The sequence below is a fragment of the Procambarus clarkii genome, chromosome 58 (assembly GCF_040958095.1).
Source record: "Procambarus clarkii isolate CNS0578487 chromosome 58, FALCON_Pclarkii_2.0, whole genome shotgun sequence".
NCBI lineage: Eukaryota > Metazoa > Arthropoda > Malacostraca > Decapoda > Cambaridae > Procambarus > Procambarus clarkii.
The window spans coordinates 9787950-9810454 of NC_091207.1; the positions used below are offsets into that span (position 1 = coordinate 9787950).

Sequence of the window (22505 nt, forward strand, 5' to 3'; positions counted from 1 at the left end):
TTCTGGCTAGTGGTCCTCGGTAGGCCTGACAACTCCATATGGCTGAAGCCCTGTACTAATATTAGTTAATATCAGTCCAATAGCTCCAGGGAGCCTCCAGGGCTCTACCCAGAAAATGGCACTTCATTACATTCAATGCTGGGTTGTTTTGGTGCTGAAGGTCCCACCTGTGTGAATTATAACCCTTGTACACAATAATTATGAGTACTTATTATAACCATAAACAACAAGAGTACAAGCACAACTGTAAACAACAAGACTACAAGCACAACTGTAAACAAATAGACTACAAGCACAACTGTAAACAACAAGACTACAAGCACAACTGTAAACAACAAGAGTACAAGCACAACTGTAAACAACAAGAGTACAAGCACAACTGTAAACAACAAGAGTACAAGCACAACTGTAAACAACAAGAGTACAAGCACAACTGTAAACAACAAGAGTACAAGCACAACTGTAAACAACAAGAGTACAAGCACAACTGTAAACAACAAGAGTACAAGCACAATTGTAAACAAGACTACAAGCACAACTGTAAACCACAAGAGTACAAGCACAACTGTAAACAACAAGACTACAAGCACAACTGTAAACAACAAGACTACAAGCACAACTGTAAACAACAAGAGTACAAGCACAACTGTAAACAACAAGACTACAAGCACAACTGTAAACAACAAGAGTAACAAGACTACAAGCACAACTATAAACAACAAGACTACAAGCACAACTGTAAACAACAAGACTACAAGCACAACTGTAAACAACAAGAGTACAAGCACAACTGTAAACAACAAGAGTACAAGCACAACTGTAAACAACAAGACTACAAGCACAACTATAAACAACAAAACTACAAGCACAACTGTAAACAATGAGAGTATACACACAACTATAAACAATGAGAGTATACACACAACTATAAACAATGAGAGTATACACACAACTATAAACAATGAGAGTATACACACAACTATAAACAACGAGAGTATACACACAACTATAAACAATGAGAGTATACACACAACTATAAACAATGAGAGTATACACACAACTATAAACAATGAGAGTATACACACAACTATAAACAATGAGAGTATACACACAACTATAAACAATGAGAGTATACACACAACTATAAACAACAAAAGTACACACATAACTATAAACAATGAGAGTACACACAATTAAAAGCAACAAGAGTATATTTAACTGAATTTACCTAAGGGCTACTAATACTAGTGGCCTTGCCTGAGGACAGGAAGCCAGTCAACTTGTCGAAGGTCCCCCCATTTGCCCTAATGATCTTTTCTAGCTGTATTTTAAAACCCAGCAGAGTTTTGGCACTTATGGCTGTTGTTGTTGTTTTAAGATTCGCTACCTGGAACAAAAAGTTCCAAGTAGCACGGGCTATGGTGAGCCCGCATTACGTAACAACACACTTATGGCTTCTGCGGGTATGTTTACAGGTTTACAACCCTATGGGTGAAAAAGCATCTCTGTTTTCTGTCCTACATTGTGGGTTGTTGATCTGGAACCTGTTGCTCCTCGTTCATGTTATATCTGACCTAATTGAAGAAACTGTCCGGATCGACATCCTCCAAATTGTTTAGTATTTTGAAGGTTTCTATGAGATCCGCTCTGTCATGTCTGGTCTGCAGTGTTGTTAGCCCTGTGCTTCTCAACCTGTGCCTTATACGAGAGGTGACTAAGCTCTGGTAAGATTTTTGTTGCCCAAGTATTGCACCTTCTCCAGAGCAGCTATGCCTTTCTGAAGATGAGGTTTCCATGCCTGGATGCAATAATTCATGTGGGGGTGCACCAGAGATTTATATACTTGAACGACTACTTTCTTTTCCTTTCCTTGAAGGTATGCTTGATTATTCTCAGGGTTTGGGTCACTTTTTTTTACTGCCGCTCCCACTTGTTGTGCAACTTTTAGTGAATGATGGATTCTGACACCTAGGCCCTTTTCTTCATCTATCTGTTGTAAGGTAGTGCTGTCAATTTGGTATTTGTGACGGAGATTGTTATGCCCCACATACAAGGTCTCACATTTATTGACATTGAAAAGTATTTGCCAGTCATCTGACCATTTGTGGAGTTCACTGTAGATATCTTTGTAAGGTCTCAATATCACTTTCACTTCCCACTTTACCATAAATCTTAGTGTCATCTGCAGCTGATGTGGTTTGTAATATTCTCATCTATGTCATTGACGTATATGACAAAAAGTGTTGGCCCCAAAATGAACCCCTTTGGCACCCCACTTTGCACATTTTCCCTGTTGGATGCATTCCCATAATCATATATATAATTCTGAGCAAACCTTTTGTTTCAGATCCAATAATCTGGTGTTGGAAGCAAGGATGTTGGAGTCATCAGCTTCTGGGGTAAATGTTCAGTCCTGAACCTGATATGAGAGATGGCATCCAGTGATGACACCGCCCGAAGTAGAAGACGACGTAATAAGAATTCAGCGAACCCATCTCTAAATAATGTATGACTGAAAGACACACAGTATTGATAAAATATTTATATACATAAATGTGTTTGTGTGTGTATGTATGTAATTACCTAAGTGTAGTTACAGGATGAGAGCAACACTCGTGGTGTCCCGTCTTCCCAGCACTCTTTGTCATATAACGCTTTGAAACTACTGATGGTCTTGGCCTCCACCACCTTCTCATTTAACTTGCTCCAACCATCTACCACTTTGTTTGCAACAGCAAACTTTCTAATATTTTTTTGCATCTTTGTTTCCTTAGCTTAAATGTGTCCTCTTGTTCTTGAAGTTGGTGGTTTCAGGAATTCCTCTTTGTCAATTTGGTCAATTTTTGTTATTATTTTGTAAGTGGTAATCATATCATCTCTTTTTCTTCAATCTTCTAGTTTTGGCATATTTAACGCCTCTAGCCTCTCCTCGTAACTCTTGTTTTTCAGTTCTGGAAGCCAATCTTTAGCATGCCTTTGCACCTTTTCTAGTTTATTAATGTGTTTCTTGAGATATGGGCATCATATAACTGCTGCATATTCCAATTTTGGTCTCACAAAAGTCATGAACAGTTTCTTTAGTATTTCACCATCCATGTAATTAAAAGCGAGTCTGAAGTTGGAAAGTGATGCATACGCTCCTTGTACAAACTTCTTAATGTGTTCATATGGTGACATTTGGATAGTGTACTATCCAACACCACCCCTGGATCTCGTTCTTTGTTAGTTTTTAATTCCTTTCCACATAATTTGTAAGTTGTGTGTGGTCTATTTTCTCCAATTCTACATTCTATAACATGACATTTGTTCACACTGAATTCCATTTGCCATATATTGCTCTAAGCACTTATCTAGATTGATTTGAAGGGCATGACAATCGTGTACAGTGTCCCATCTTCCACAGTATCTTAGCATCATCTGCAAACCTGTACATGTTCATGTAATTCTCTATTCCTTCTGGTAGATCAGTTATGTAGATGACAAACATTCCTTGTGAGAACTGAACCCTGTGGTATTCCGCTATTAACACTTCTCCAGTCAGATGCATTGCCTCTGATTACCACCCTCATCTTTCTGTCAGTTAAAAAAATTTTCATCCATGTCATAAGTCTTCCTGTCACCACTCCAGCATGTTCCAGTTTCCGCAACAGTTGTTTGTCGGGTACTCTATCAAAAGCCTTTTGTAGGTCCAGATACACACAGTCAACCCAGTCTTCTCTTTCCTGTAGTATCTCTAAGGCTCTATCATAAAAGCTAAGTAGATTGGTTACACATGATCTTCTTGTTCGAAGACCATACTGTCTGTCTGTTATTATGTCATTACTCTGATGCATTACTCAGCATATGCATCAGAAAAACTCTACCTCGTGAAGGAAGTGTTTTTGGCAATTGGGTTAAAAGTCTTAACAAACTTCCAATTGTTTTAACAGTCAGTTGTGGTCTAGTGGGAATGGTACTGGAGTATGGAGGTGTATGGAGTGCCTGGCACTCCGAGGTTCAAACCATTCATGAGGAAGAGTTTTTCTGATGCATGCATGCATATATATGTATGTATGTATATATATATATATATATATATATATATATATATATATATATATATATATATATATATATATGTATGTATGTATGTATGTATGTATGTTGTACCTAGTAGCCAGAGCGTCGTACTCGCCCTACTACATGCTCCTGTCCACCTAGCTGTAAATAGGTACTCAGGAGTTAGTCAGCTTTTTGTGGGGTTGCATCCTGTCTGGGGTCAGTAATTCGATCCTCGGGGGGGGGGGACTTTTATATAAGCCTAACATGTACTGTATATATAACCTGGCTTCCTGTTCCTTGACACAATGAATTATTAATTACTAAACCCAGTTATATTATGTGATACTACAGTGTTTTATGTTTTGTATTTTGCAGGAATCATTTCTGAAACTACCTCCACAAGTACTCAAAATGTCAGGAAAGAAACATGTTAGATTAGAATTTGTCTCGTACTCCAATGACAAGTTTTTTCGAGGCCAGCGTGCCCTGGGGATGCCCGTTATCACAGCCAAAGTCACCAACACAGTGATAAGCAACCTCTCTGAACCCATTGTATACCACATTCCAACTGAAGCTGATAAGGCTTTTCGTCCTGTGTGTGTTTTTTGGGATGAACTTGGTAAGTGTTGCCAAAACTGTAATGAATACTCACCTGAATGATTGAGCTCCAGGTCCTGATTTAAGCCTCTTATCCATTGATGTATGGACAAGTGCTCAACTATCATAGGACTGAGGTCAAGCACCCTAATCCAAGCCACTTAATTAATAATTAGCTAATGTGAGGCCTCTCCCGTTCTCATGAGTTTTATCACTTCAAGTTCTAAGCAAATTAATATAAAATTATATACTGATATATTGCCTAGCACACAGATAATGGCTACACATGCTAATTATTCTTTACTTTCAATATTTAATAAACATTATTCAGTTATTGTTTTCATCCTTCAGTAGCACTGTAGAGAGTAGATGGAACAATCCTAAAGAGAAAGTTGGATGTACGTGACTACTACTAAAACTAACACTGAAGTTGATGAAATTTATAATTACAATTTGGTAATTACATACATGTAATCTTCTGTCCAATTTACATCAGTGTAGACCAGCTGTGTGTGTACAATAAATATTTGCCTTTGCAGCCCATGACTGGTCGAAGGACGGCATGAGGACGGTGATAGAAGAAGGGACAACAACTTGTGAGGCGATGCACTTGACTGCCTTTTCAATACTGTTGGATCCCTTGCCATCATCGTTCGGTGTACATGCACAAGCCCTCTCGGTCATAACCTATGTTGGACTTGCACTCAGCACAGCAGGACTTACTGCCACTGTTGCAACCTATGCAATATTCAGGTACTAATCTTACATTTGCCAACACTACTAACTAGTTGTTCATTAGTTGTCAACATAAGTACAGTATATCTCACATAGCTTATATCTCTCTTATATATCTCATAGCTTAGTACAGTACATGTTTAGTGTACAGTATATCTAATCTAATGATAAAGCTCTGATAGACAAAACATCTGCAAATTAAGTTTTCTCTGAACTGTGCATTTCTCTACATTCTTGTTGTTTTGTTTTCTAATGAACCATCAACCTTAATACAATTGAGAAACTATAAAGTTGAGAAACAATACATATTTGTGTTTTACAGTATGGCTGATATAATGTTACACCTGTGGTAATAACACCATGTAAGTGTTCCTTCTTATAGTACTTGGTACTGAGAACATTTAAACCATGTACATAATACTCTTGTCTTAAGAGTGTATCCAGAATGTTATATTTTCAAAATGGCTTGAATGACCAAAGAACAAGGTTACCAAACCAAGTAAGTAAATTGTACAATTCCATAGTGAGAGTTTGCTGGCATTACAATGGCTGGTTGCTGATGCATTTATTTCAAACATATTATTTTTATACACAGTACATACAACACAAATAAGCATTGAGAGGTTTGAAATGTTCCTTTCTGAATTGCCCTATTTGTGCTTCTTAGGCCATGGCCAGTATTCACCTTGGGTGCTCCTTGAGCCAGGGCTGGAGGGTTCCCCCCTTGTGTGCTCCTTGAGCCAGGGCTGGGGTTCCCCTTCTGTGTTCCTTGAGCCAGGGCTGGAGGGTTCCCCCCCTTGGGTGCTCCTTGAGCCAGGGCTGGGGTTCCCCTTGTGTGCTCCTTGAGCCAGGGCTGGAGGGTTCCCCTTGTGTGCTCCTTGAGCCAGGGCTGGGATTCCCCTTGGGTGCTCCTTGAGCCAGGGCTGGGGTTCCCCTTCTGTGCTCCTTGAGCCAGGGCTGGAGGGTTCCCCTTCTGTGCTCCTTGAGCCAGGGCTGGAGGGTTTCCCTTGGGTGCTCCTTGAGCCAGGGCTGGAGGGTTCCCCCCCTTGGGTGCTCCTTGAGCCAGGGCTGGAGGGTTCCCCTTGGGTGCTCCTTGAGCCAGGGCTGGGGTTCCCCTTGGGTGCTCCTTGAGCCAGGGCTGGAGGGTTCCCCTTGGGTGCTCCTTGAGCCAGGGCTGGAGGGTTCACCTTGGGTACTTCCTGAGCCAGGGCTGGAGGGTTCACTTTGGGTACTTCCTGAGCCAGGGCTGGAGGGTTCCCCCCCTTGGGTGTTCCTTGAGCCAGGGCTGGAGGGTTCACCTTGGGTGCTCCTTGAGCCAGGGCTGGAGGGTTCTCCTCCTTGGGTGCTCCTTGAGCCAGGGCTGGAGGGTTCCCCTTGGGTGTTCCTTGAGCCAGGGCTGGAGTTCTCTCGAGTACTTGTTAGTTCTACATCTCTGTTCTTGTCTTCAGCTGCAATTTTCTTACCATGTGTGGTCTGTTTTGTTATGCTTACCTTTCTGGGTGCCAACCCCTGTCGGTAGCAGACATGGAAGCCTCTAAATACATGACGGGGTTTCCATAGGCCATTTTTTTTTTTTTTTAGATATATACAAGAGTTGTTACATTCTTGTATAGCCACTAGTACGCGTAGCATTTCAGGCAGGTCCCTGGAATATGACCCCCGCCGCGAAGAGTCGTTTTTTCATCCAAGTACACATTTTACTGTTGCAGTTAAACAGAGGCTACAGTTAAGGATTTGCGCCCAGTAAATCCTCCCCGGCCAGTATACGAACCCATGACATAGCGCTCGCGAAACGCCAGGCAAGTATCTTACCACTACACCACGGAGACTGGTGCCATTGTTCCCTTGGCTCTCTGAAGGGGCCAGGTTCTGTCTCCTGGTCCCTGGTAGGCTGAATTTCAATTGAATGATGCTGTAGACTAATACACATATCAGCCTGATAGCTCCAGGGAGCAGGAGGAGCTCCCCACAGAAAAGTTTTATTCAGAAAGTAGTTCATTTTTACTCAAAGCATTGTATTTATTAGCTGGGGGAACTTGTTGATAAAATACTCCAGCAGTATGTAAAACTGTATTAGCAAAAGAGAGATCAGAAAAGTTTTCAGTTTATTGGAAAACATTTATTGTACTTTCTCGTCTGCACAGGACCCTCAACCGTGACCGAAGTGGTAAAATTGTGATGAATTTGTCTTTGGCTCTTCTGCTGCTCAATTCGGTGTTTATAATTGCTGCCCAGTTAGAGCCCCCTTCTGTTGCCTGTACTGTACTAGCAGCAGCTGTAAGTATTGAACTGAATGTTTTTTTATAAATCTCTTTGGCATTTGGAAATGTATTCTCATTTGGAAATGAGGACATTAATACTATGGTTTGTAAATACATCATCATTACCTTGTTTTCTGTTTTTATAGGGGTTATCTTGAGATCTTGAGATGATTTCGAGGCTTTAGTGTCCCCGCGGCCCGGTCCTAGACCAGGCCTCCACCCCCAGGAAGCAGCCCGTGACAGCTGACTAACTCCCAGGTACCTATTTACTGCTAGGTAACAGGGGCATTCAGGGTGAAAGAAACTTTGCCCATTTGTTTCTGCCTCGTGCGGGAATCGAACCCGCGCCACAGAATTACGAGTCCTGCGCGCTATCCACCAGGCTACGAGGCCCTGGGGAAGACATTAGAAAGAATCAACACCACCACACTTTGAAAATCATCCACAGTAGTCTACTATTGCTTCATATAACTAGGAGTACAATGCACTTTTTGTAAGTTGTCATATATGATCATGTCAAATATTCACTTTCATAAACTGCTTACCATCTGCCCCTTTCTCTCTCTCTCAAACTTTCTCAATTAAATTACGCAATGCGTCCGGATAGCACTTTCGCGCTATCCGGACGCATTGGCGCGTCCCGTTTCGTCTAACGCAAACGCATAGTGGACATAAAGTTGAGTCCTCTTGTAAAATATTTGTATAAAATTCAATTTTTATCCGATTTACTTTGGGTTTGTTTCAAACTGCGCGCTATGAGGCTCTCTTTCTCACCACTAGGCTGCATGGTACAATAAGTTCATGAAAGGTGTGGATAACTTCGATCAAATGGCTATTTTGTCCCAAACGGGTTGCAGGTGGGTGACTTTAGCCGTTTATACTGGTAATGCTTCCCCCATATCATGTATTATATGCATATGTCTGTTTAGGGAATTTTATTCCGATCAATATACGACCAAAAATAACTGTGTGCAACAAGTATAAACTTGACAAACATAACAAAAGTAAAAACATTTCGTGTGTGTTTGACGCTCACTGATATGTTCCAGCGTTGTTTTATATTTGGCGCTATTCTAACTTACGCTTTGTTGATATTTTTTACCTATGGGCACATAGAACATTCTATTGCGAACACATTGACACAAAAATGAATGACGTACATAGAAAATTAATGTCATGAGAGTGAAATAAGTATAAACTTTCAAAGCGCTGTGCGTCGTCCTGTCACCGATACCGGGTAACAATTTCACCACTTCCCACACTCTTGCGGGCGGGCCGCATCATTATTCTACACTTATATTCGTATCACCGTGTTGGGAATTTCATTGCGAGTCCATTGATACCAAAATTAACGCTGTAGAACAAGTGTGGAGGTGATTACAATCCCAAGAGTAAAAACATTTTGTTGCTGATGGGCGCTCACGGCGAGTCATCTTCGTAGTTATTTATTTGGTGCTGGTATCCCTATACGTTTCGTGACTTTTTTTACTTATGTTCTTCTATAGAATTTTATTGCGAACACGTTGGTACCAAAATGAAATACGTAGCATGAGAACTAAGGTCAGAAGAGTAAAAAGAGTATACACATTTTTGTTTTTACGCTTAAGCGATAAAAACGCAGCGCGCACATTCGGTTGGCTGAGTGACCTTTTGCGGAGAGCGCAAAAGTGTTAATAGGTCACATCAGTCACGGGAGTTCTGTTTGGCCTGCTTAGAACTAGAGCCAGAAACTAGCCCCCGTGTAAAGGTACGAGCTTGAAAGCCATACTCTCTGAGTACAGGCTAACGAAACCTGTCCTCACTTTCTTCACTTACAGTATAGGTACATTACTTTAAGACAGGGAGTATAAAACAAGCGTTACTTATAAACACCTCAAACACAAGCGTAACCACGTGAGGCAGTACCATATTTTTGAATTGGTAAGACTACAAACAATCAGTGAGTGCATTACATTTATTAAGACACAGGAAATGAGACAATACACTAGCATGGAATAATTTTGCACTCACCAGATTAACAACAGTATTTTACTCACAGATTTAATGGAGGTCAATAACCTCACAAAGTGAGGCAGATACCTCACAAGCACACACCACACCCACAGTGTGTGAAGTCTCAGCCTCTTTCTCTCTCCTCATGAGGTGTAGGGATGCTACTCTCACGAAAACATGTGGGAAAACTTTACACACACAGAATCATACACAGTTTACTAATGCTCAATTTAACATACTCTCAAACACTTGCAAATGAAACATAAAATTTAATGTAAAGAAAACAAACTGGTATTTTAACAGTCCTGTTGATAGCTAAGAAATCAGCAGTACAGTTAAAAGAGAAACATTAGAGCACCATGTGGCACTTTTAGGTATAGGGAGCGATTCAAAAACTCCCACGGGTACACGGGGTTCACATCCTGTGCCTCAGGACTCTTGTAAACAAGCACCATCTTGAAAAAAATCTCAGCATCCATGCTGGATGCTGACACCTCAGAGCCTCAGTACTGAGATAGGGACCAAGACTGGCACATGCAGGAGCCGCACACAGCATCACTGTGCAGCTAAGAACCACAGCACCACTTGGTGATGATGAATAAAATAGGTAACTGAAATTATATTGCATTGATAGTGTTATAGATGATCCTGACTGTGATAAAGACTATGTACAATGTTCAGATATCAGTGAACACAATGTTAGTTATGATATTCATAGCATGAAGTAGAGAGAGACACAGCACCCAGCCATTGTTTCCTGCACTTACGTATCAAGAAACGATCTTATGTTCCGTCACCAATGTTCATTTTGTTATGGAAATGGATTCATAGTTGGGATTTTGTGACAGGAATGTGCTAATAACAGCAGTTTTGAAGCTAGTCATAGCGAGATGAGAAGAATATTGGAGGCATTGTCTTGCATCATGTGACTGCTGGTGTCGTCTGCTTGTGGCTTCGTGCTGTATTTTGATTTCATCACCATACCCACCAGAACTACTTATTAGTATATTATGGTGCATATAAACATTAATGGTGATATATAACATTATGCTGCCATTTGTATAAATGGCATGGTGGTTTGTAGCATAATAACAACAAGAACACTGGTTGGTTGATCTAAGAATATAATATACGTGTCACCATATATGATCCTCATCTTTTTGAGAATAGCGATGTTCCACACATTTAACTATATAAATTCCACATATTACACACATTATTGAATAATATTACTGCAAAAAACTAGACATATAACTATTCACAGACACTTAAATAATTATGTAAGGATGTATTTGGAGGAGCCCCTGCCACACTCAGCTGTCCACCGCTAGGCTGACCTTGGATTGTTGTTCTGTGTATATAAATTCTCAACACATGATCTTTGTAGTTCATTAAGGTGCACAAAAATGTAGATAGCTATATACAACATGTGTATATAGTGTAATAACAGCAAAAATACTGAGAATATAATATACATGTCACACATATGAGCTCAATAATTTTGAGCATAGCAATGTTCCACACATTGAAATTTACAAATTAAACAAATTACACACTTTTAAATAATATTACAGCAAGAAAACAGAGAAGAAACAAATGAGAGACATTCAAATAATTATGAAAAATTATATTCAAAGTTTCTTGTGAACACAAACCTCATTTTAACAATATAAGAGAATAATTTTTTGGAAATAATTTATTTTTGGCACACCATGGGGGTGTCATATTTGAATGCAGAGCAGTGCAGAGGTTAACTCTGCAATACATACATATACAATGGGAGTAACTGCCACGGGATGGCACACATCATACATATACGAATGAGGGTCCAGAGCTCGATTTAAATGTCCCGCAAGGTACAAGGAGCCCTATGCGCTTGCCACGGGCGATAGTAAACAGACACCATCTCGGAAAAAAATCCACCGTAGGCCGCCATTGTGTGGAAGCCTCAGTTACCCGGCAGGCACCATGGCGAGCGCACCACATACCAGCAGCCAACCACACTTAGCACAGCGTATAACCCAATCTTTGACTGAGGATGAAATTTATCTGGAATTGTTCCAGGAGGGTGATGAACCTTATATTGACAACTCCGACATAGACGAGGACTACACACAGCCAGAAGATGTAGAGATGACTGACAGTGAGAGTGAACATGTGGATACCACAAAAGGCAGGCCTATCCTCTTGCCCATACTCTACTCCACTTCGTGCCCAACCACATAGTTCATATGTTACTGTGCAACATAATGATGTTTTGGTCAACAAGTCTGAGGAAGATGAATCATTTTCTGGTTTAAGTGATTTAGAATCAGAGAAGAGTTCCACCACTAGCACTACCAATAGTTTTACTATTGCTAGTGCTAGTGGTGTTGCCAAGTGAAGTTTTATTGTGTCAGCAGCGTCTCACCCAGCAAGCGCCACCTCATGGCACAACATGGCACCACATGGAGACAATGATGAACAAAGCCCTTCATCTTCGAGTAATTTCTCCTTATCATCTCTTCCTGCCCCTACTGTGTGTAGATAGGCTTCAGCTCCTGGTCGACAGATTCCTCGCCGTTATGCTGCTGTTGCCGGTTGGAAGCGCACAACGCTTCCAACAGGTGTATTTGTGTTGAGTGATGGGGAAAATTTTGTTTCAGAAACTCCCGCCTTTGACGATACAGATGTTCGGATTAACGGTCTTTTTCCCTGATAATGGTGATTAAATGTGTGAAATGCACTTCTTTACTGCATATTTTGATGAGCCGCTCATGAAACATATTGTTAAGGAAACAAACAAATATGCGGCTGATCTCATTGGTGAGTAGTTATCAGATTTTTCACAATTACAGCGATGGAATCATACAACTGTAGGTGAAATGTATGTGTTTTTGGCACTGTGTATGTTGATGAACCATTGTGTCAAACACATAATCAACCATTATTGGAGCAAAGACCAGACTGTTCCAACACCATTGTTTGGGAAATATATGTCTCGAGACAGATTTGTGATACTTTTGCATGTTTATACATACATGCAGATACATGTTTATCTGCATGCCTCATCATCATGCACAATGCTAAAGAGAGTATGCAGATATTAGAAGTAAAACACATATATTTCCTCAATAGTCATGTCTTTCCAACGTGTCATTTGAGAGGCAGGTAAAATTCCAGAGTCAACGAGTTCCAGAGCGTATCTGTTCGTCTCTGCAACAAGATGGTCCATGAATGGCTGATTGAAATATGCCTTAAAATAATCAATTTCAGCCATATCATCACCAGTATAGGGGAATAAGGGTGTCACACCAACATTGGTATTATGAAATGCTGGAATTTGTGGGACAAAACTGTCACAATCCTCCCACACAAGTACACCCGTGTTTTTGGTTTTGGCACCAACACCACAGCCAACACCAGCCGGAGCACCACCAGCCGGAGCACCACCAGCCAGAGCACCACCAGCCGGAGCACCACCAGCCAGAGCACCACCAGCCGGAGCACCAACACCACAGCCAACACCAACCAGAGCACCACCAGCCAGAGCACCACCAGCCAGAGCACCACCAGCCAGAGCACCACCAGCCGGAGCACCACCAGCCGGAGCACCACCAGCCGGAGCACCACCAGCCAGAGCACCACTAGCCGGAGCACCACCAGCATGGGTGGTGCTCCGGCTATCGTCACTGTCGTCATTGTCCTCAGGCCGTGTGACACGCTGGCGCTTGCCTCGGCAAGGTGCTGGGGCAGCAAAACCCCGCCTAGTAACACCGTAGCTGCTTAGATTCGGTTCATCAATACTGCTTGTATCTGAGCCGAACCCAGAAAATGACTCATCGCCTATATTATCACTCAGTAGATTTATGTCTAATGACACAGATAGTGATGGTAACTCCAGTGGTGTTGACCCAGGGCGGCATGGGAGGCCGAGCGAGGTGCATGTACTGTATACACTCTCGACATCGTCCACCTCATTGTCCCCATCACTCATGTCAGATACCTGTGTTAGATCTTTTTATGAACTGTAGTCTAAATCGGCAATAATCGGTCCATTATCAAACAATATTAGTCTAAATCGTCAGTAATCGGTCCATTATCAAACAATATGTACTGTATTTCGTCCTCTGAGAGTCGTTTTGCAACACCGCGGCTGACTGTGGACCAGGAGCTTGTAGATGATGTGTCAGACATAGTTGCTACCTTGAATCTGAGGCTCCCCACAGTTATTGGACATGCTGGGATTTTTTTCAAAATAGCAGACAATAACAGGCCTCAGGCATCCATTTTGTTCCCAAATCACCACGTGCCAGTTTTGAATTCTACACAATACCTATGATCATCCTGAGGCCCTCTGTGCACCTCCGATCTAGCGCCTCAAGACACTCTGCGCAATGCGGTGGTTAAGGCAGCGCAGCATGGTGGTTAAGCTGAATTATATCTTTTAGCTCCAGTATTTTTCATCTCACTCCTGTGACATCCTCCTGTGTATAGTTTGAAAGTTGTCATGTTACATAATGCTTCAATATGTAGTGTGGAAAAATGTGTGAATGGATGTACAGGTAATACCTTCTTGAAAATCTTTACCTTGCCTTTCTTGTATTTCTTCCTATTTCCTCCTGGCTCATTCCTCCCCATTCCATGAAAGTGAGAAATATTTTAATGATCATGAAAGTCATGTAACATCCAGCATAATGAATGCATAATCACTTTTGTATTTTGTCCACAGCTTCACTACCTTGTGGTGGCTGCATTTGCCTGGATGTTGGTCGAGGCAGCTAACATGTATCAGCTTCTCATTACTGTGTTTGCTTCAGCTGAGACTCACTTCATGGCTAAGAGGGTTACTGCAGCATGGGGTTAGTAATAGTGTTTTCTGAAAGCATTAACTTTTCACAGATGATAGTACTGTACATTGTTGTTAATCATACTTTATTTATCATAAACATTTGTGAGCCTGGACCCCCTGTCAGCAGCTCTTCTTTTTCTTGGTGGTAACACAACCAACAAGACTGAATACGCCAGCCTTCTAGGTGATCCTTTTTATGTGTGTTGGTACAAGTATCATTGCAAGTTGTGTGGTTTCCTGATAGTGTGCCGGGAGCAGAGTGGAAACTGCCCCTCAGTCCACTACTGAGAAACTTCTAGCTATGACACACACACAAACTCTATTTTTTTTTTTGCAAATGATTCTTACCAACACTGGCCAAGAAACATTCCAAAGTACAGAAGCACTAACTAACTACCCCATCAACCATCAGGTGGCACTTCTACTGACGAGAGAGTTGGGGAAGGTGGATTTTCAGGCAAGTAAAGCTGGCCATTTTTGAGACCTTGTTACCTCTGTGTGGGGAACCCCCCATGTATTCACCTAGTTGTGCTTGCGGGGATTGAGCTTTTGCTCTTTCAGCCCGCCTCTCAACTGTCAATGAACTGTTACTAACGACTAATATTTTTTTTTTCCACACACACACACACATACACACACACACACACACACACACACACACACACAAAAGGGATTGCGGACAAATGTAAAACAGAACCAGGTCTATTCTATAAATTCATAAACAACAAATTGCAGGTAAAGGATAATATTCAGAGGTTGAAAATGGGAAATAGATTCACGGAAGATGAAAAGGAAATGTGTGAAACACTAAACGAAAAGTTCCAAAGTGTGTTTGTACAAAATGAAATCTTTAGGGAACCAGATACAATAAGAATTCCAGAGAACAACATAGAACACATAGAGGTGTCTAGAGACGAAGTGGAAAAAATGCTCAAGGAGCTCGGTAAGAACAAAGCAGCTGGCCCAGATGGCGTTTCACCATGGGTTCTGAGAGAATGTGCATCTGAGCTCAGCATTCCACTTCACCTGATCTTTCAGGCATCCCTGTGTACAGGAATCGTAGCAGACGGGTGGAAACAGGCTAACATAGTTCCAATCTACAAAAGTGGCAGCAGGGAAGACCCCCTCAATTATAGACCTGTATCATTGACAAGTGTAATAGTGAAAGTATTGGAAAAACTAATCAAAACTAAATGGGTAGAACACCTAGAGAGAAATGATATAATATCAGACAGACAGTATGGTTTTCGATCTGGAAGATCCTGTGTATCGAATTTACTCAGTTTCTATGATCGAGCCACAGAGATATTACAGGAAAGAGATGGTTGGGTTGACTGCATCTATCTGGACCTAAAAAAGGCTTTCGACAGAGTTCCACATAAGAGGTTGTTCTGGAAACTGGAAAATATTGGAGGGGTGACAGGTAAGCTTCTATCATGGATGAAAAATTTTCTGACTGATAGAAAAATGAGGGCAGTAATCAGAGGCAATGTATCAGAATGGAGAAATGTCACAAGTGGAGTACCACAGGGTTCAGTTCTTGCACCAGTGATGTTTATTGTGTACATAAATGATCTACCAGTTGGTATACAGAATTATATGAACATGTTTGCTGATGATGCTAAGATAATAGGAAGGATAAGAAATTTAGATGACTGTCATGCCCTTCAAAAAGACCTGGACAAAATAAGTATATGGAGCACCACTTGGCAAATGGAATTTAATGTTAATAAATGTCATGTTATGGAATGTGGAATAGGAGAACATAGACCCCACACAACCTATATATTATGTGAGAAATCTTTAAAGAATTCTGATAAAGAAAGAGATCTAGGAGTGGTTCTAGATAGAAAACTATCACCTGAGGACCACATAAAGAATATTGTGCAAGGAGCCTATGCTATGCTTTCTAACTTCAGAATTGCATTTAAATACATGGATGGTGATATACTAAAGAAATTGTTCATGACTTTTGTTAGGCCAAAGCTAGAATATGCAGCTGTTGTGTGGTGCCCATATCTTAAGAAGCACATCAACAAACTGGAAAAGGTGCAAAGACATGCTACTAAGTGGCTCCCAGAACTGAAGGGCAAGAGCTACGAGGAGAGGTTAGAAGCATTAAATATGCCAAAACTAGAAGACAGAAGAAAAAGAGGTGATATGATCACTACATACAAAATAGTAACAGGAATTGACAAAATCGACAGGGAAGACTTCCTGAGACCTGGAACTTCAAGAACAAGAGGTCATAGATTTAAACTAGCTAAACACAGATGCCGAAGAAATATAAGAAAATTCACCTTCGCAAATAGAGTGGTAGACGGTTGGAACAAGTTAAGTGAGAAGGTGGTGGAGGCCAAGACCGTCAGTAATTTCAAAGCGTTATATGACAAAGAGTGCTGGGAAGACGGGACACCACGAGCGTAGCTCTCATCCTGTAACTACACTTAGGTAATTATAATTACACACACACACACACTGCTAAGAAGTGGAAGTGCTAAGAAATGCCAGGAAACTGCAGAGTGATGAGGTTGGCAAATCTTGGTCAATAAGACAAGACCTCTCCAAGGAAGACAGAGAAAAGCTAAAAATGAACCTAATTGAGGCAAAACGTCTAAATGGGGATAGAAATGAAGAAGACAGAAATTCTTTTTTTTACAAAGTGACAGGGACTGGAAAGCTTGTGAAATGGTACATAAAAACAAAGCAACAAGATCAGTAGTGGAAGGGGGAGTAAAGAGCAAAGGAAAAGGGAACATGTTCCTGAAAATTGTATATACCAACATAGATGGAGTGAGGTCAAAAACTTTGGAGTTGCAAGATATAATCCAGCTTAGGGTCCCAGATATTGTTGCATTATCAGAGACGAAACTTGAAGGAAATATAATAAATGAAGTCGTATTCCCAAGAGGCTATTCAGTTTGGAGACGTGACAGGAAAAATAGGAAGGGAGGAGGAGTGGCTGTACTGGTGAAAAAACACCTGAAGGTAAAAGAGTTAATATTTGAAAACCCTCGAGATATTGACATAATGGCATTGCAGGTCTGGAATCAGGATGATAACCTGATAATTGTAAATACATACAGCCCACCAGCAAGCAACACATGGACAAAGGAAGAACTGGATGACAAACGAGAGGGCCTCATAATGGTCATGAGAGATATTATTGTACAAGCAGATAAAGATAAATCACGACTGTTGATACTGGGGGACTTCAACTTTAGAGCAATAGACTGGGAGGCCTATGAAGCAAGAACGGAGGACTTTTGGACATGCAGATTTGTGAACCTCATTCTGGAGACATTCTTGTATCAACACATAAAGCAAGCCACAAGAATGAGGGAAGGAGATGTACCGTCAGTACTGGATCTAGTATTCACCAGGAAAGAAGAAGAGATTTTTGACATCCAGTACCTTCCTCCCTTGGGAAAGAGTGATCACGTCCTGTTGGACATTAAATATGCTTTAAGATATCATCTAGAAGAAAATGGGGACATTGAAACAGTTGATAAACTCGATTTAAGGAGAGGCAACTATGGGGAACTTCGAAATTTTTTTAATGAGGGTAATTGGACAGAATTGTTGCTAGGCAGGGAAGTAAATGAAATGTATGCCAAATTTTTAAAACTATACGAGGAAGGCACACAAACATTCATACCAAAACAGAGACGCAGGGCCAGAAAACAGGATTGGTTCGACAGAAATTGTGAGAGGGCAAGAGACCAAAAGACACAAAAATGGAATCAGTATAGGAAGAGGCCAAACCCCCAAACATACCAGCGATACAAAGATGCGAGAAACAACTATACAGCAGTAAGGAGAGAGGCAGAAAGAAATTTTGAAAAAGGGATAGCAGATAAATGTAAAACAGAACCGGGCCTATTCTACAAATTCATAAACAACAAATTGCAGGTAAAGGATAATATCCAGAGGTTGAAAATGGGAAACAGATTCACGGAAAATGAAAAGGAAATGTGTGAAACATTAAATGAAAAGTTCCAAAGTGTGTTTGTACAAAATGAAATCTTCAGAGAACCAGACACAATAAGAATTCCAGAGAACAACATAGAGCGGATAGAGGTGTCTAGAGATGAAGTGGAAAATATGCTAAAGGAGCTCAGGAAGAACAAAGCAGCTGGCCCAGATGGCGTTTCACCATGGGTTCTGAGAGAATGTGCATCTGAACTCAGCATTCCACTTCACCTGATCTTTCAAGCATCCCTGTGTACAGGAATCGTAGCAGACGTGTGGAAACAGGCTAACATAGTTCCAATCTACAAAAGTGGCAGCAGGGAAGACCCCCTCAATTATAGACCTGTATCATTGACAAGTGTAATAGTGAAAGTATTGGAAAAGCTAATCAAAACTAAATGGGTAGAACACCTGGAGAGAAATGATATAATATCAGACAGACAGTATGGTTTTCGATCTGGAAGATCCTGTGTATCGAATTTACTCAGTTTCTATGATCGAGCCACAGAGATATTACAGGAAAGAGATGGTTGGGTTGACTGCATCTATCTGGACCTAAAAAAGGCTTTCGACAGAGTTCCACATAAGAGGTTGTTCTGGAAACTGGAAAATATTGGAGGGGTGACAGGTAAGCTTCTATCATGGATGAAAAATTTTCTGACTGATAGAAAAATGAGGGCAGTAATCAGAGGCAATGTATCGGAATGGAGAAATGTCACAAGTGGAGTACCACAGGGTTCAGTTCTTGCACCAGTGATGTTTATTGTGTACATAAATGATCTACCAGTTGGTATACAGAATTATATGAACATGTTTGCTGATGATGCTAAGATAATAGGAAGGATAAGAAATTTAGATGATTGTCATGCCCTTCAAGAAGACCTGGACAAAATAAGTATATGGAGCACCACTTGGCAAATGGAATTTAATGTTAATAAATGTCATGTTATGGAATGTGGAATAGGAGAACATAGACCCCACACAACCTATATATTATGTGAGAAATCTTTAAAGAATTCTGATAAAGAAAGAGATCTAGGAGTGGTTCTAGATAGAAAACTATCACCTGAGGACCACATAAAGAATATTGTGCAAGGAGCCTATGCAATGCTTTCTAACTTCAGAATTGCATTTAAATACATGGATGGCGATATACTAAAGAAATTGTTCATGACTTTTGTTAGGCCAAAGCTAGAATATGCAGCTGTTGTGTGGTGCCCATATCTTAAGAAGCACATCAACAAACTGGAAAAGGTGCAAAGACATGCTACTAAGTGGCTCCCAGAACTGAAGGGCAAGAGCTACGAGGAGAGGTTAGAAGCATTAAATATGCCAAAACTAGAAGACAGAAGAAAAAGAGGTGATATGATCACTACGTACAAAATAGTAACAGGAATTGATAAAATCGACAGGGAAGACTTCCTGAGACCTGGAACTTCAAGAACAAGAGGTCATAGATTTAAACTAGCTAAACACAGATGCCGAAGAAATATAAGAAAATTCACCTTCGCAAATAGAGTGGTAGACGGTTGGAACAAGTTAAGTGAGAAGGTGGTGGAGGCCAAGACCGTCAGTAGTTTCAAAGCGTTATATGACAAAGAGTGCTGGGAAGACGGGACACCACGAGCGTAGCTCTCATCCTGTAACTACACTTAGGTAATTACACTTAGGTAATTACACACACAACTGGTGTGTCACACCAGTTGGTGTCACACCTAGGGGTGTCACACAAAAAAGGTGACACCCCTAGGGAAAAAAAGGTGACACCCCTAGGGTCAACACTTGCAGCAGAGGAGCTCCAGCATATTTCAACAATCCTAAGTATTGTAGTACAGGTTGATGGTAGTGAGTGGTGTCCCAGAGAACATAAAGGTATAGTGCTCTTGAAAAATAGGTGAGATAACAGGAAAGTGCTAAGGGAAGTGAAAAATCGGATGAGAAAAAGTTGCCCTAGTGTTTACAGTGCAGAGAAGAACTTTCAAGATGGCCACTGGCAAGGGGAAAAACAAAACAGAGCTTGATTTTGAGGGATTCAATGAAGAAAGCATTGATATTAGCAGTCTACATAACAAGTTGGTAAATTTAGATACTATAGTGAACTCTCATGTAGAAATAATTAGTAAATTGAAAGAAAGTAATGACCATTTGAATAGCAAAGTTTTATGTCTTGAGGGTTTAGTGAAAGACTTGCGCAAGGATAAGAATCAATTGGAAACAAATTGCAAAGCCATGGAAGAAGAAAATAAACTCTTAAAAATAGCTTTGGAAGAAGTTAAAGTAAATTTAAACATAAATGACTACAATAGGTTAGGCAAGGAAATTCAACAGGAGAAACAGCTTTTGTCAGCACAGATGGAGGAAGTTACACAGGGAATAGAACAGTGCAAGAAAGATATGCAACTCACTTATGCACAAGTGGCCAAGGAGAAGGAAAAAATAGAAGAAGCAGTAAAGGAAGTCAAACACTGCAGCAACCAAGATAAAACAAACATTAGGCTAGAAGTGAGGAAAGAATTGGCATCTAACCCGAAGTTGGTGCAAAACACAGTTGACCGGAGTAAGTCCCTGATCATTTTTGGCTGCAAAGAAAAGGCGATAACATCTAGGTCAGAAAGAGCTGTAGAAGAAGCTAAAGTAGTAGATAAAATTGTTGGCCTCGTGGAAGGTCTTACAAACAGAGAGAATGTGTGCGACTACAGGAGAATAGGCAGGTACGTAAAAGGGAAAGATCGACCTTTGAGGATCACCCTAAACGGTGCCAAACAGATGGAAGAAGTACTAAGGAATGCTAGAAAATTGCAAAGGGATGAGGATGGGAAAGGGTGGTCGTTAAGACGAGATCTTTCAAAAGAAGATAGAGAGAAGCTGAAACTGAACCTCGCCGAGGCAAAACATTTAAATGAGAGCAGGAATGAAGAAGAAATAAATTCTTTTTTCTACAAAGTGATAGGGGTAGGCAAACCAGTAAAGTGGTACATAAAGGCAAACCAACAAAATCAATAGAGAGAGGGGGAGTGAAGAATAAGGAGAGGGGGAACAAGTTCCTGAAGATTGCATACACCAACATAGATGGAGTGAGATCGAAGATACTGGAGTTAAGTGATGTAATACAGCTGCAGACACCAGACATTGTTGCACTCACGGAGACAAAACTTGAAGATATAATTTTAAATGAGGTCATATTCCCAAGGGGCTACTCAATTTGGAGACGGGACAGAAAAATTAGGAAAGGCGGTGGCGTTGCTGTGCTGGTAAAAGAACACCTAAAGGTGAAGGAAATAATGACTGCCAATCCACAAGAAGTTGACATAATAGCACTAGAGATCTGCTATGAGGATGATAAACTAATGATGATAAATGCATATAGTCCACCGCCAAGCAGCACATGGTCAAAGGAGGAGCTAGATAGTAAACGTGAAGGTCTTATAACAATAATGAGAGAGATTATAGCGAGAGCGGATAACGATAGATCACGACTGTTGATAGTCGGTGACTTCAACTTGAAATCCATAGACTGGGAAGCATATGAAGCTAAAACAGAAGATTTTTGGACCTGTAAATTTGTAGACCTCATCCTGGAAACATTCTTGTATCAACATGTTAAACAAGCTACGAGGATGAGGGAAGGGGATGTTCCATCCATGCTAGATTTGATATTTACCAGGAAGGAGGAAGAGATATTTGACATTCAGTACCTTCCTCCCTTGGGTAAAAGTGACCATGTCTTTTTGGGAATAAAGTATGCAATGCGTTATAAGCTGGAAGAAAATAAGGAGGTTGAAGCAGTTGAAAAACCAGACTTCAGGAGAGGACATTATGGTGACCTTAGAAAATTTTTTAGTGAGTATAATTGGACAGACTTGATGCTAGGCAAGGAAGTGAATGAGATGTATGGCAAGTTTTGTGAAATATATGATAAAGGCACAAAAAAATTTATACCAAAACAGAGATGCAGAACTAGGAAACAGGATTGGTTCAATAGAAATTGCGAGAGGGCTAGAGACCGAAAGACACAAAAATGGAATCAATACAGGAAGAGGCCGAACCCCCAAACATACCAGCGATACAAAGATGCG

The 22505-nt window shown here is 40.8% G+C and overlaps 1 protein-coding gene across 1 annotated transcript in view; it reads left to right on the top strand.

Annotated features, from left to right (window-relative positions):
- Window positions 1–22505, top strand: part of LOC123767978 (uncharacterized) — a 268631-nt gene that overhangs the window by 204301 nt on the left and 41825 nt on the right. The window contains exons 20-24 of the mRNA XM_069306497.1: window positions 2348–2399; window positions 4417–4660; window positions 5178–5391; window positions 7518–7650; window positions 14338–14467. Of these exons, the coding sequence (XP_069162598.1) occupies window positions 2348–2399; window positions 4417–4660; window positions 5178–5391; window positions 7518–7650; window positions 14338–14467 (773 nt within the window). The remainder of the gene's footprint in view (window positions 1–2347; window positions 2400–4416; window positions 4661–5177; window positions 5392–7517; window positions 7651–14337; window positions 14468–22505) is intronic.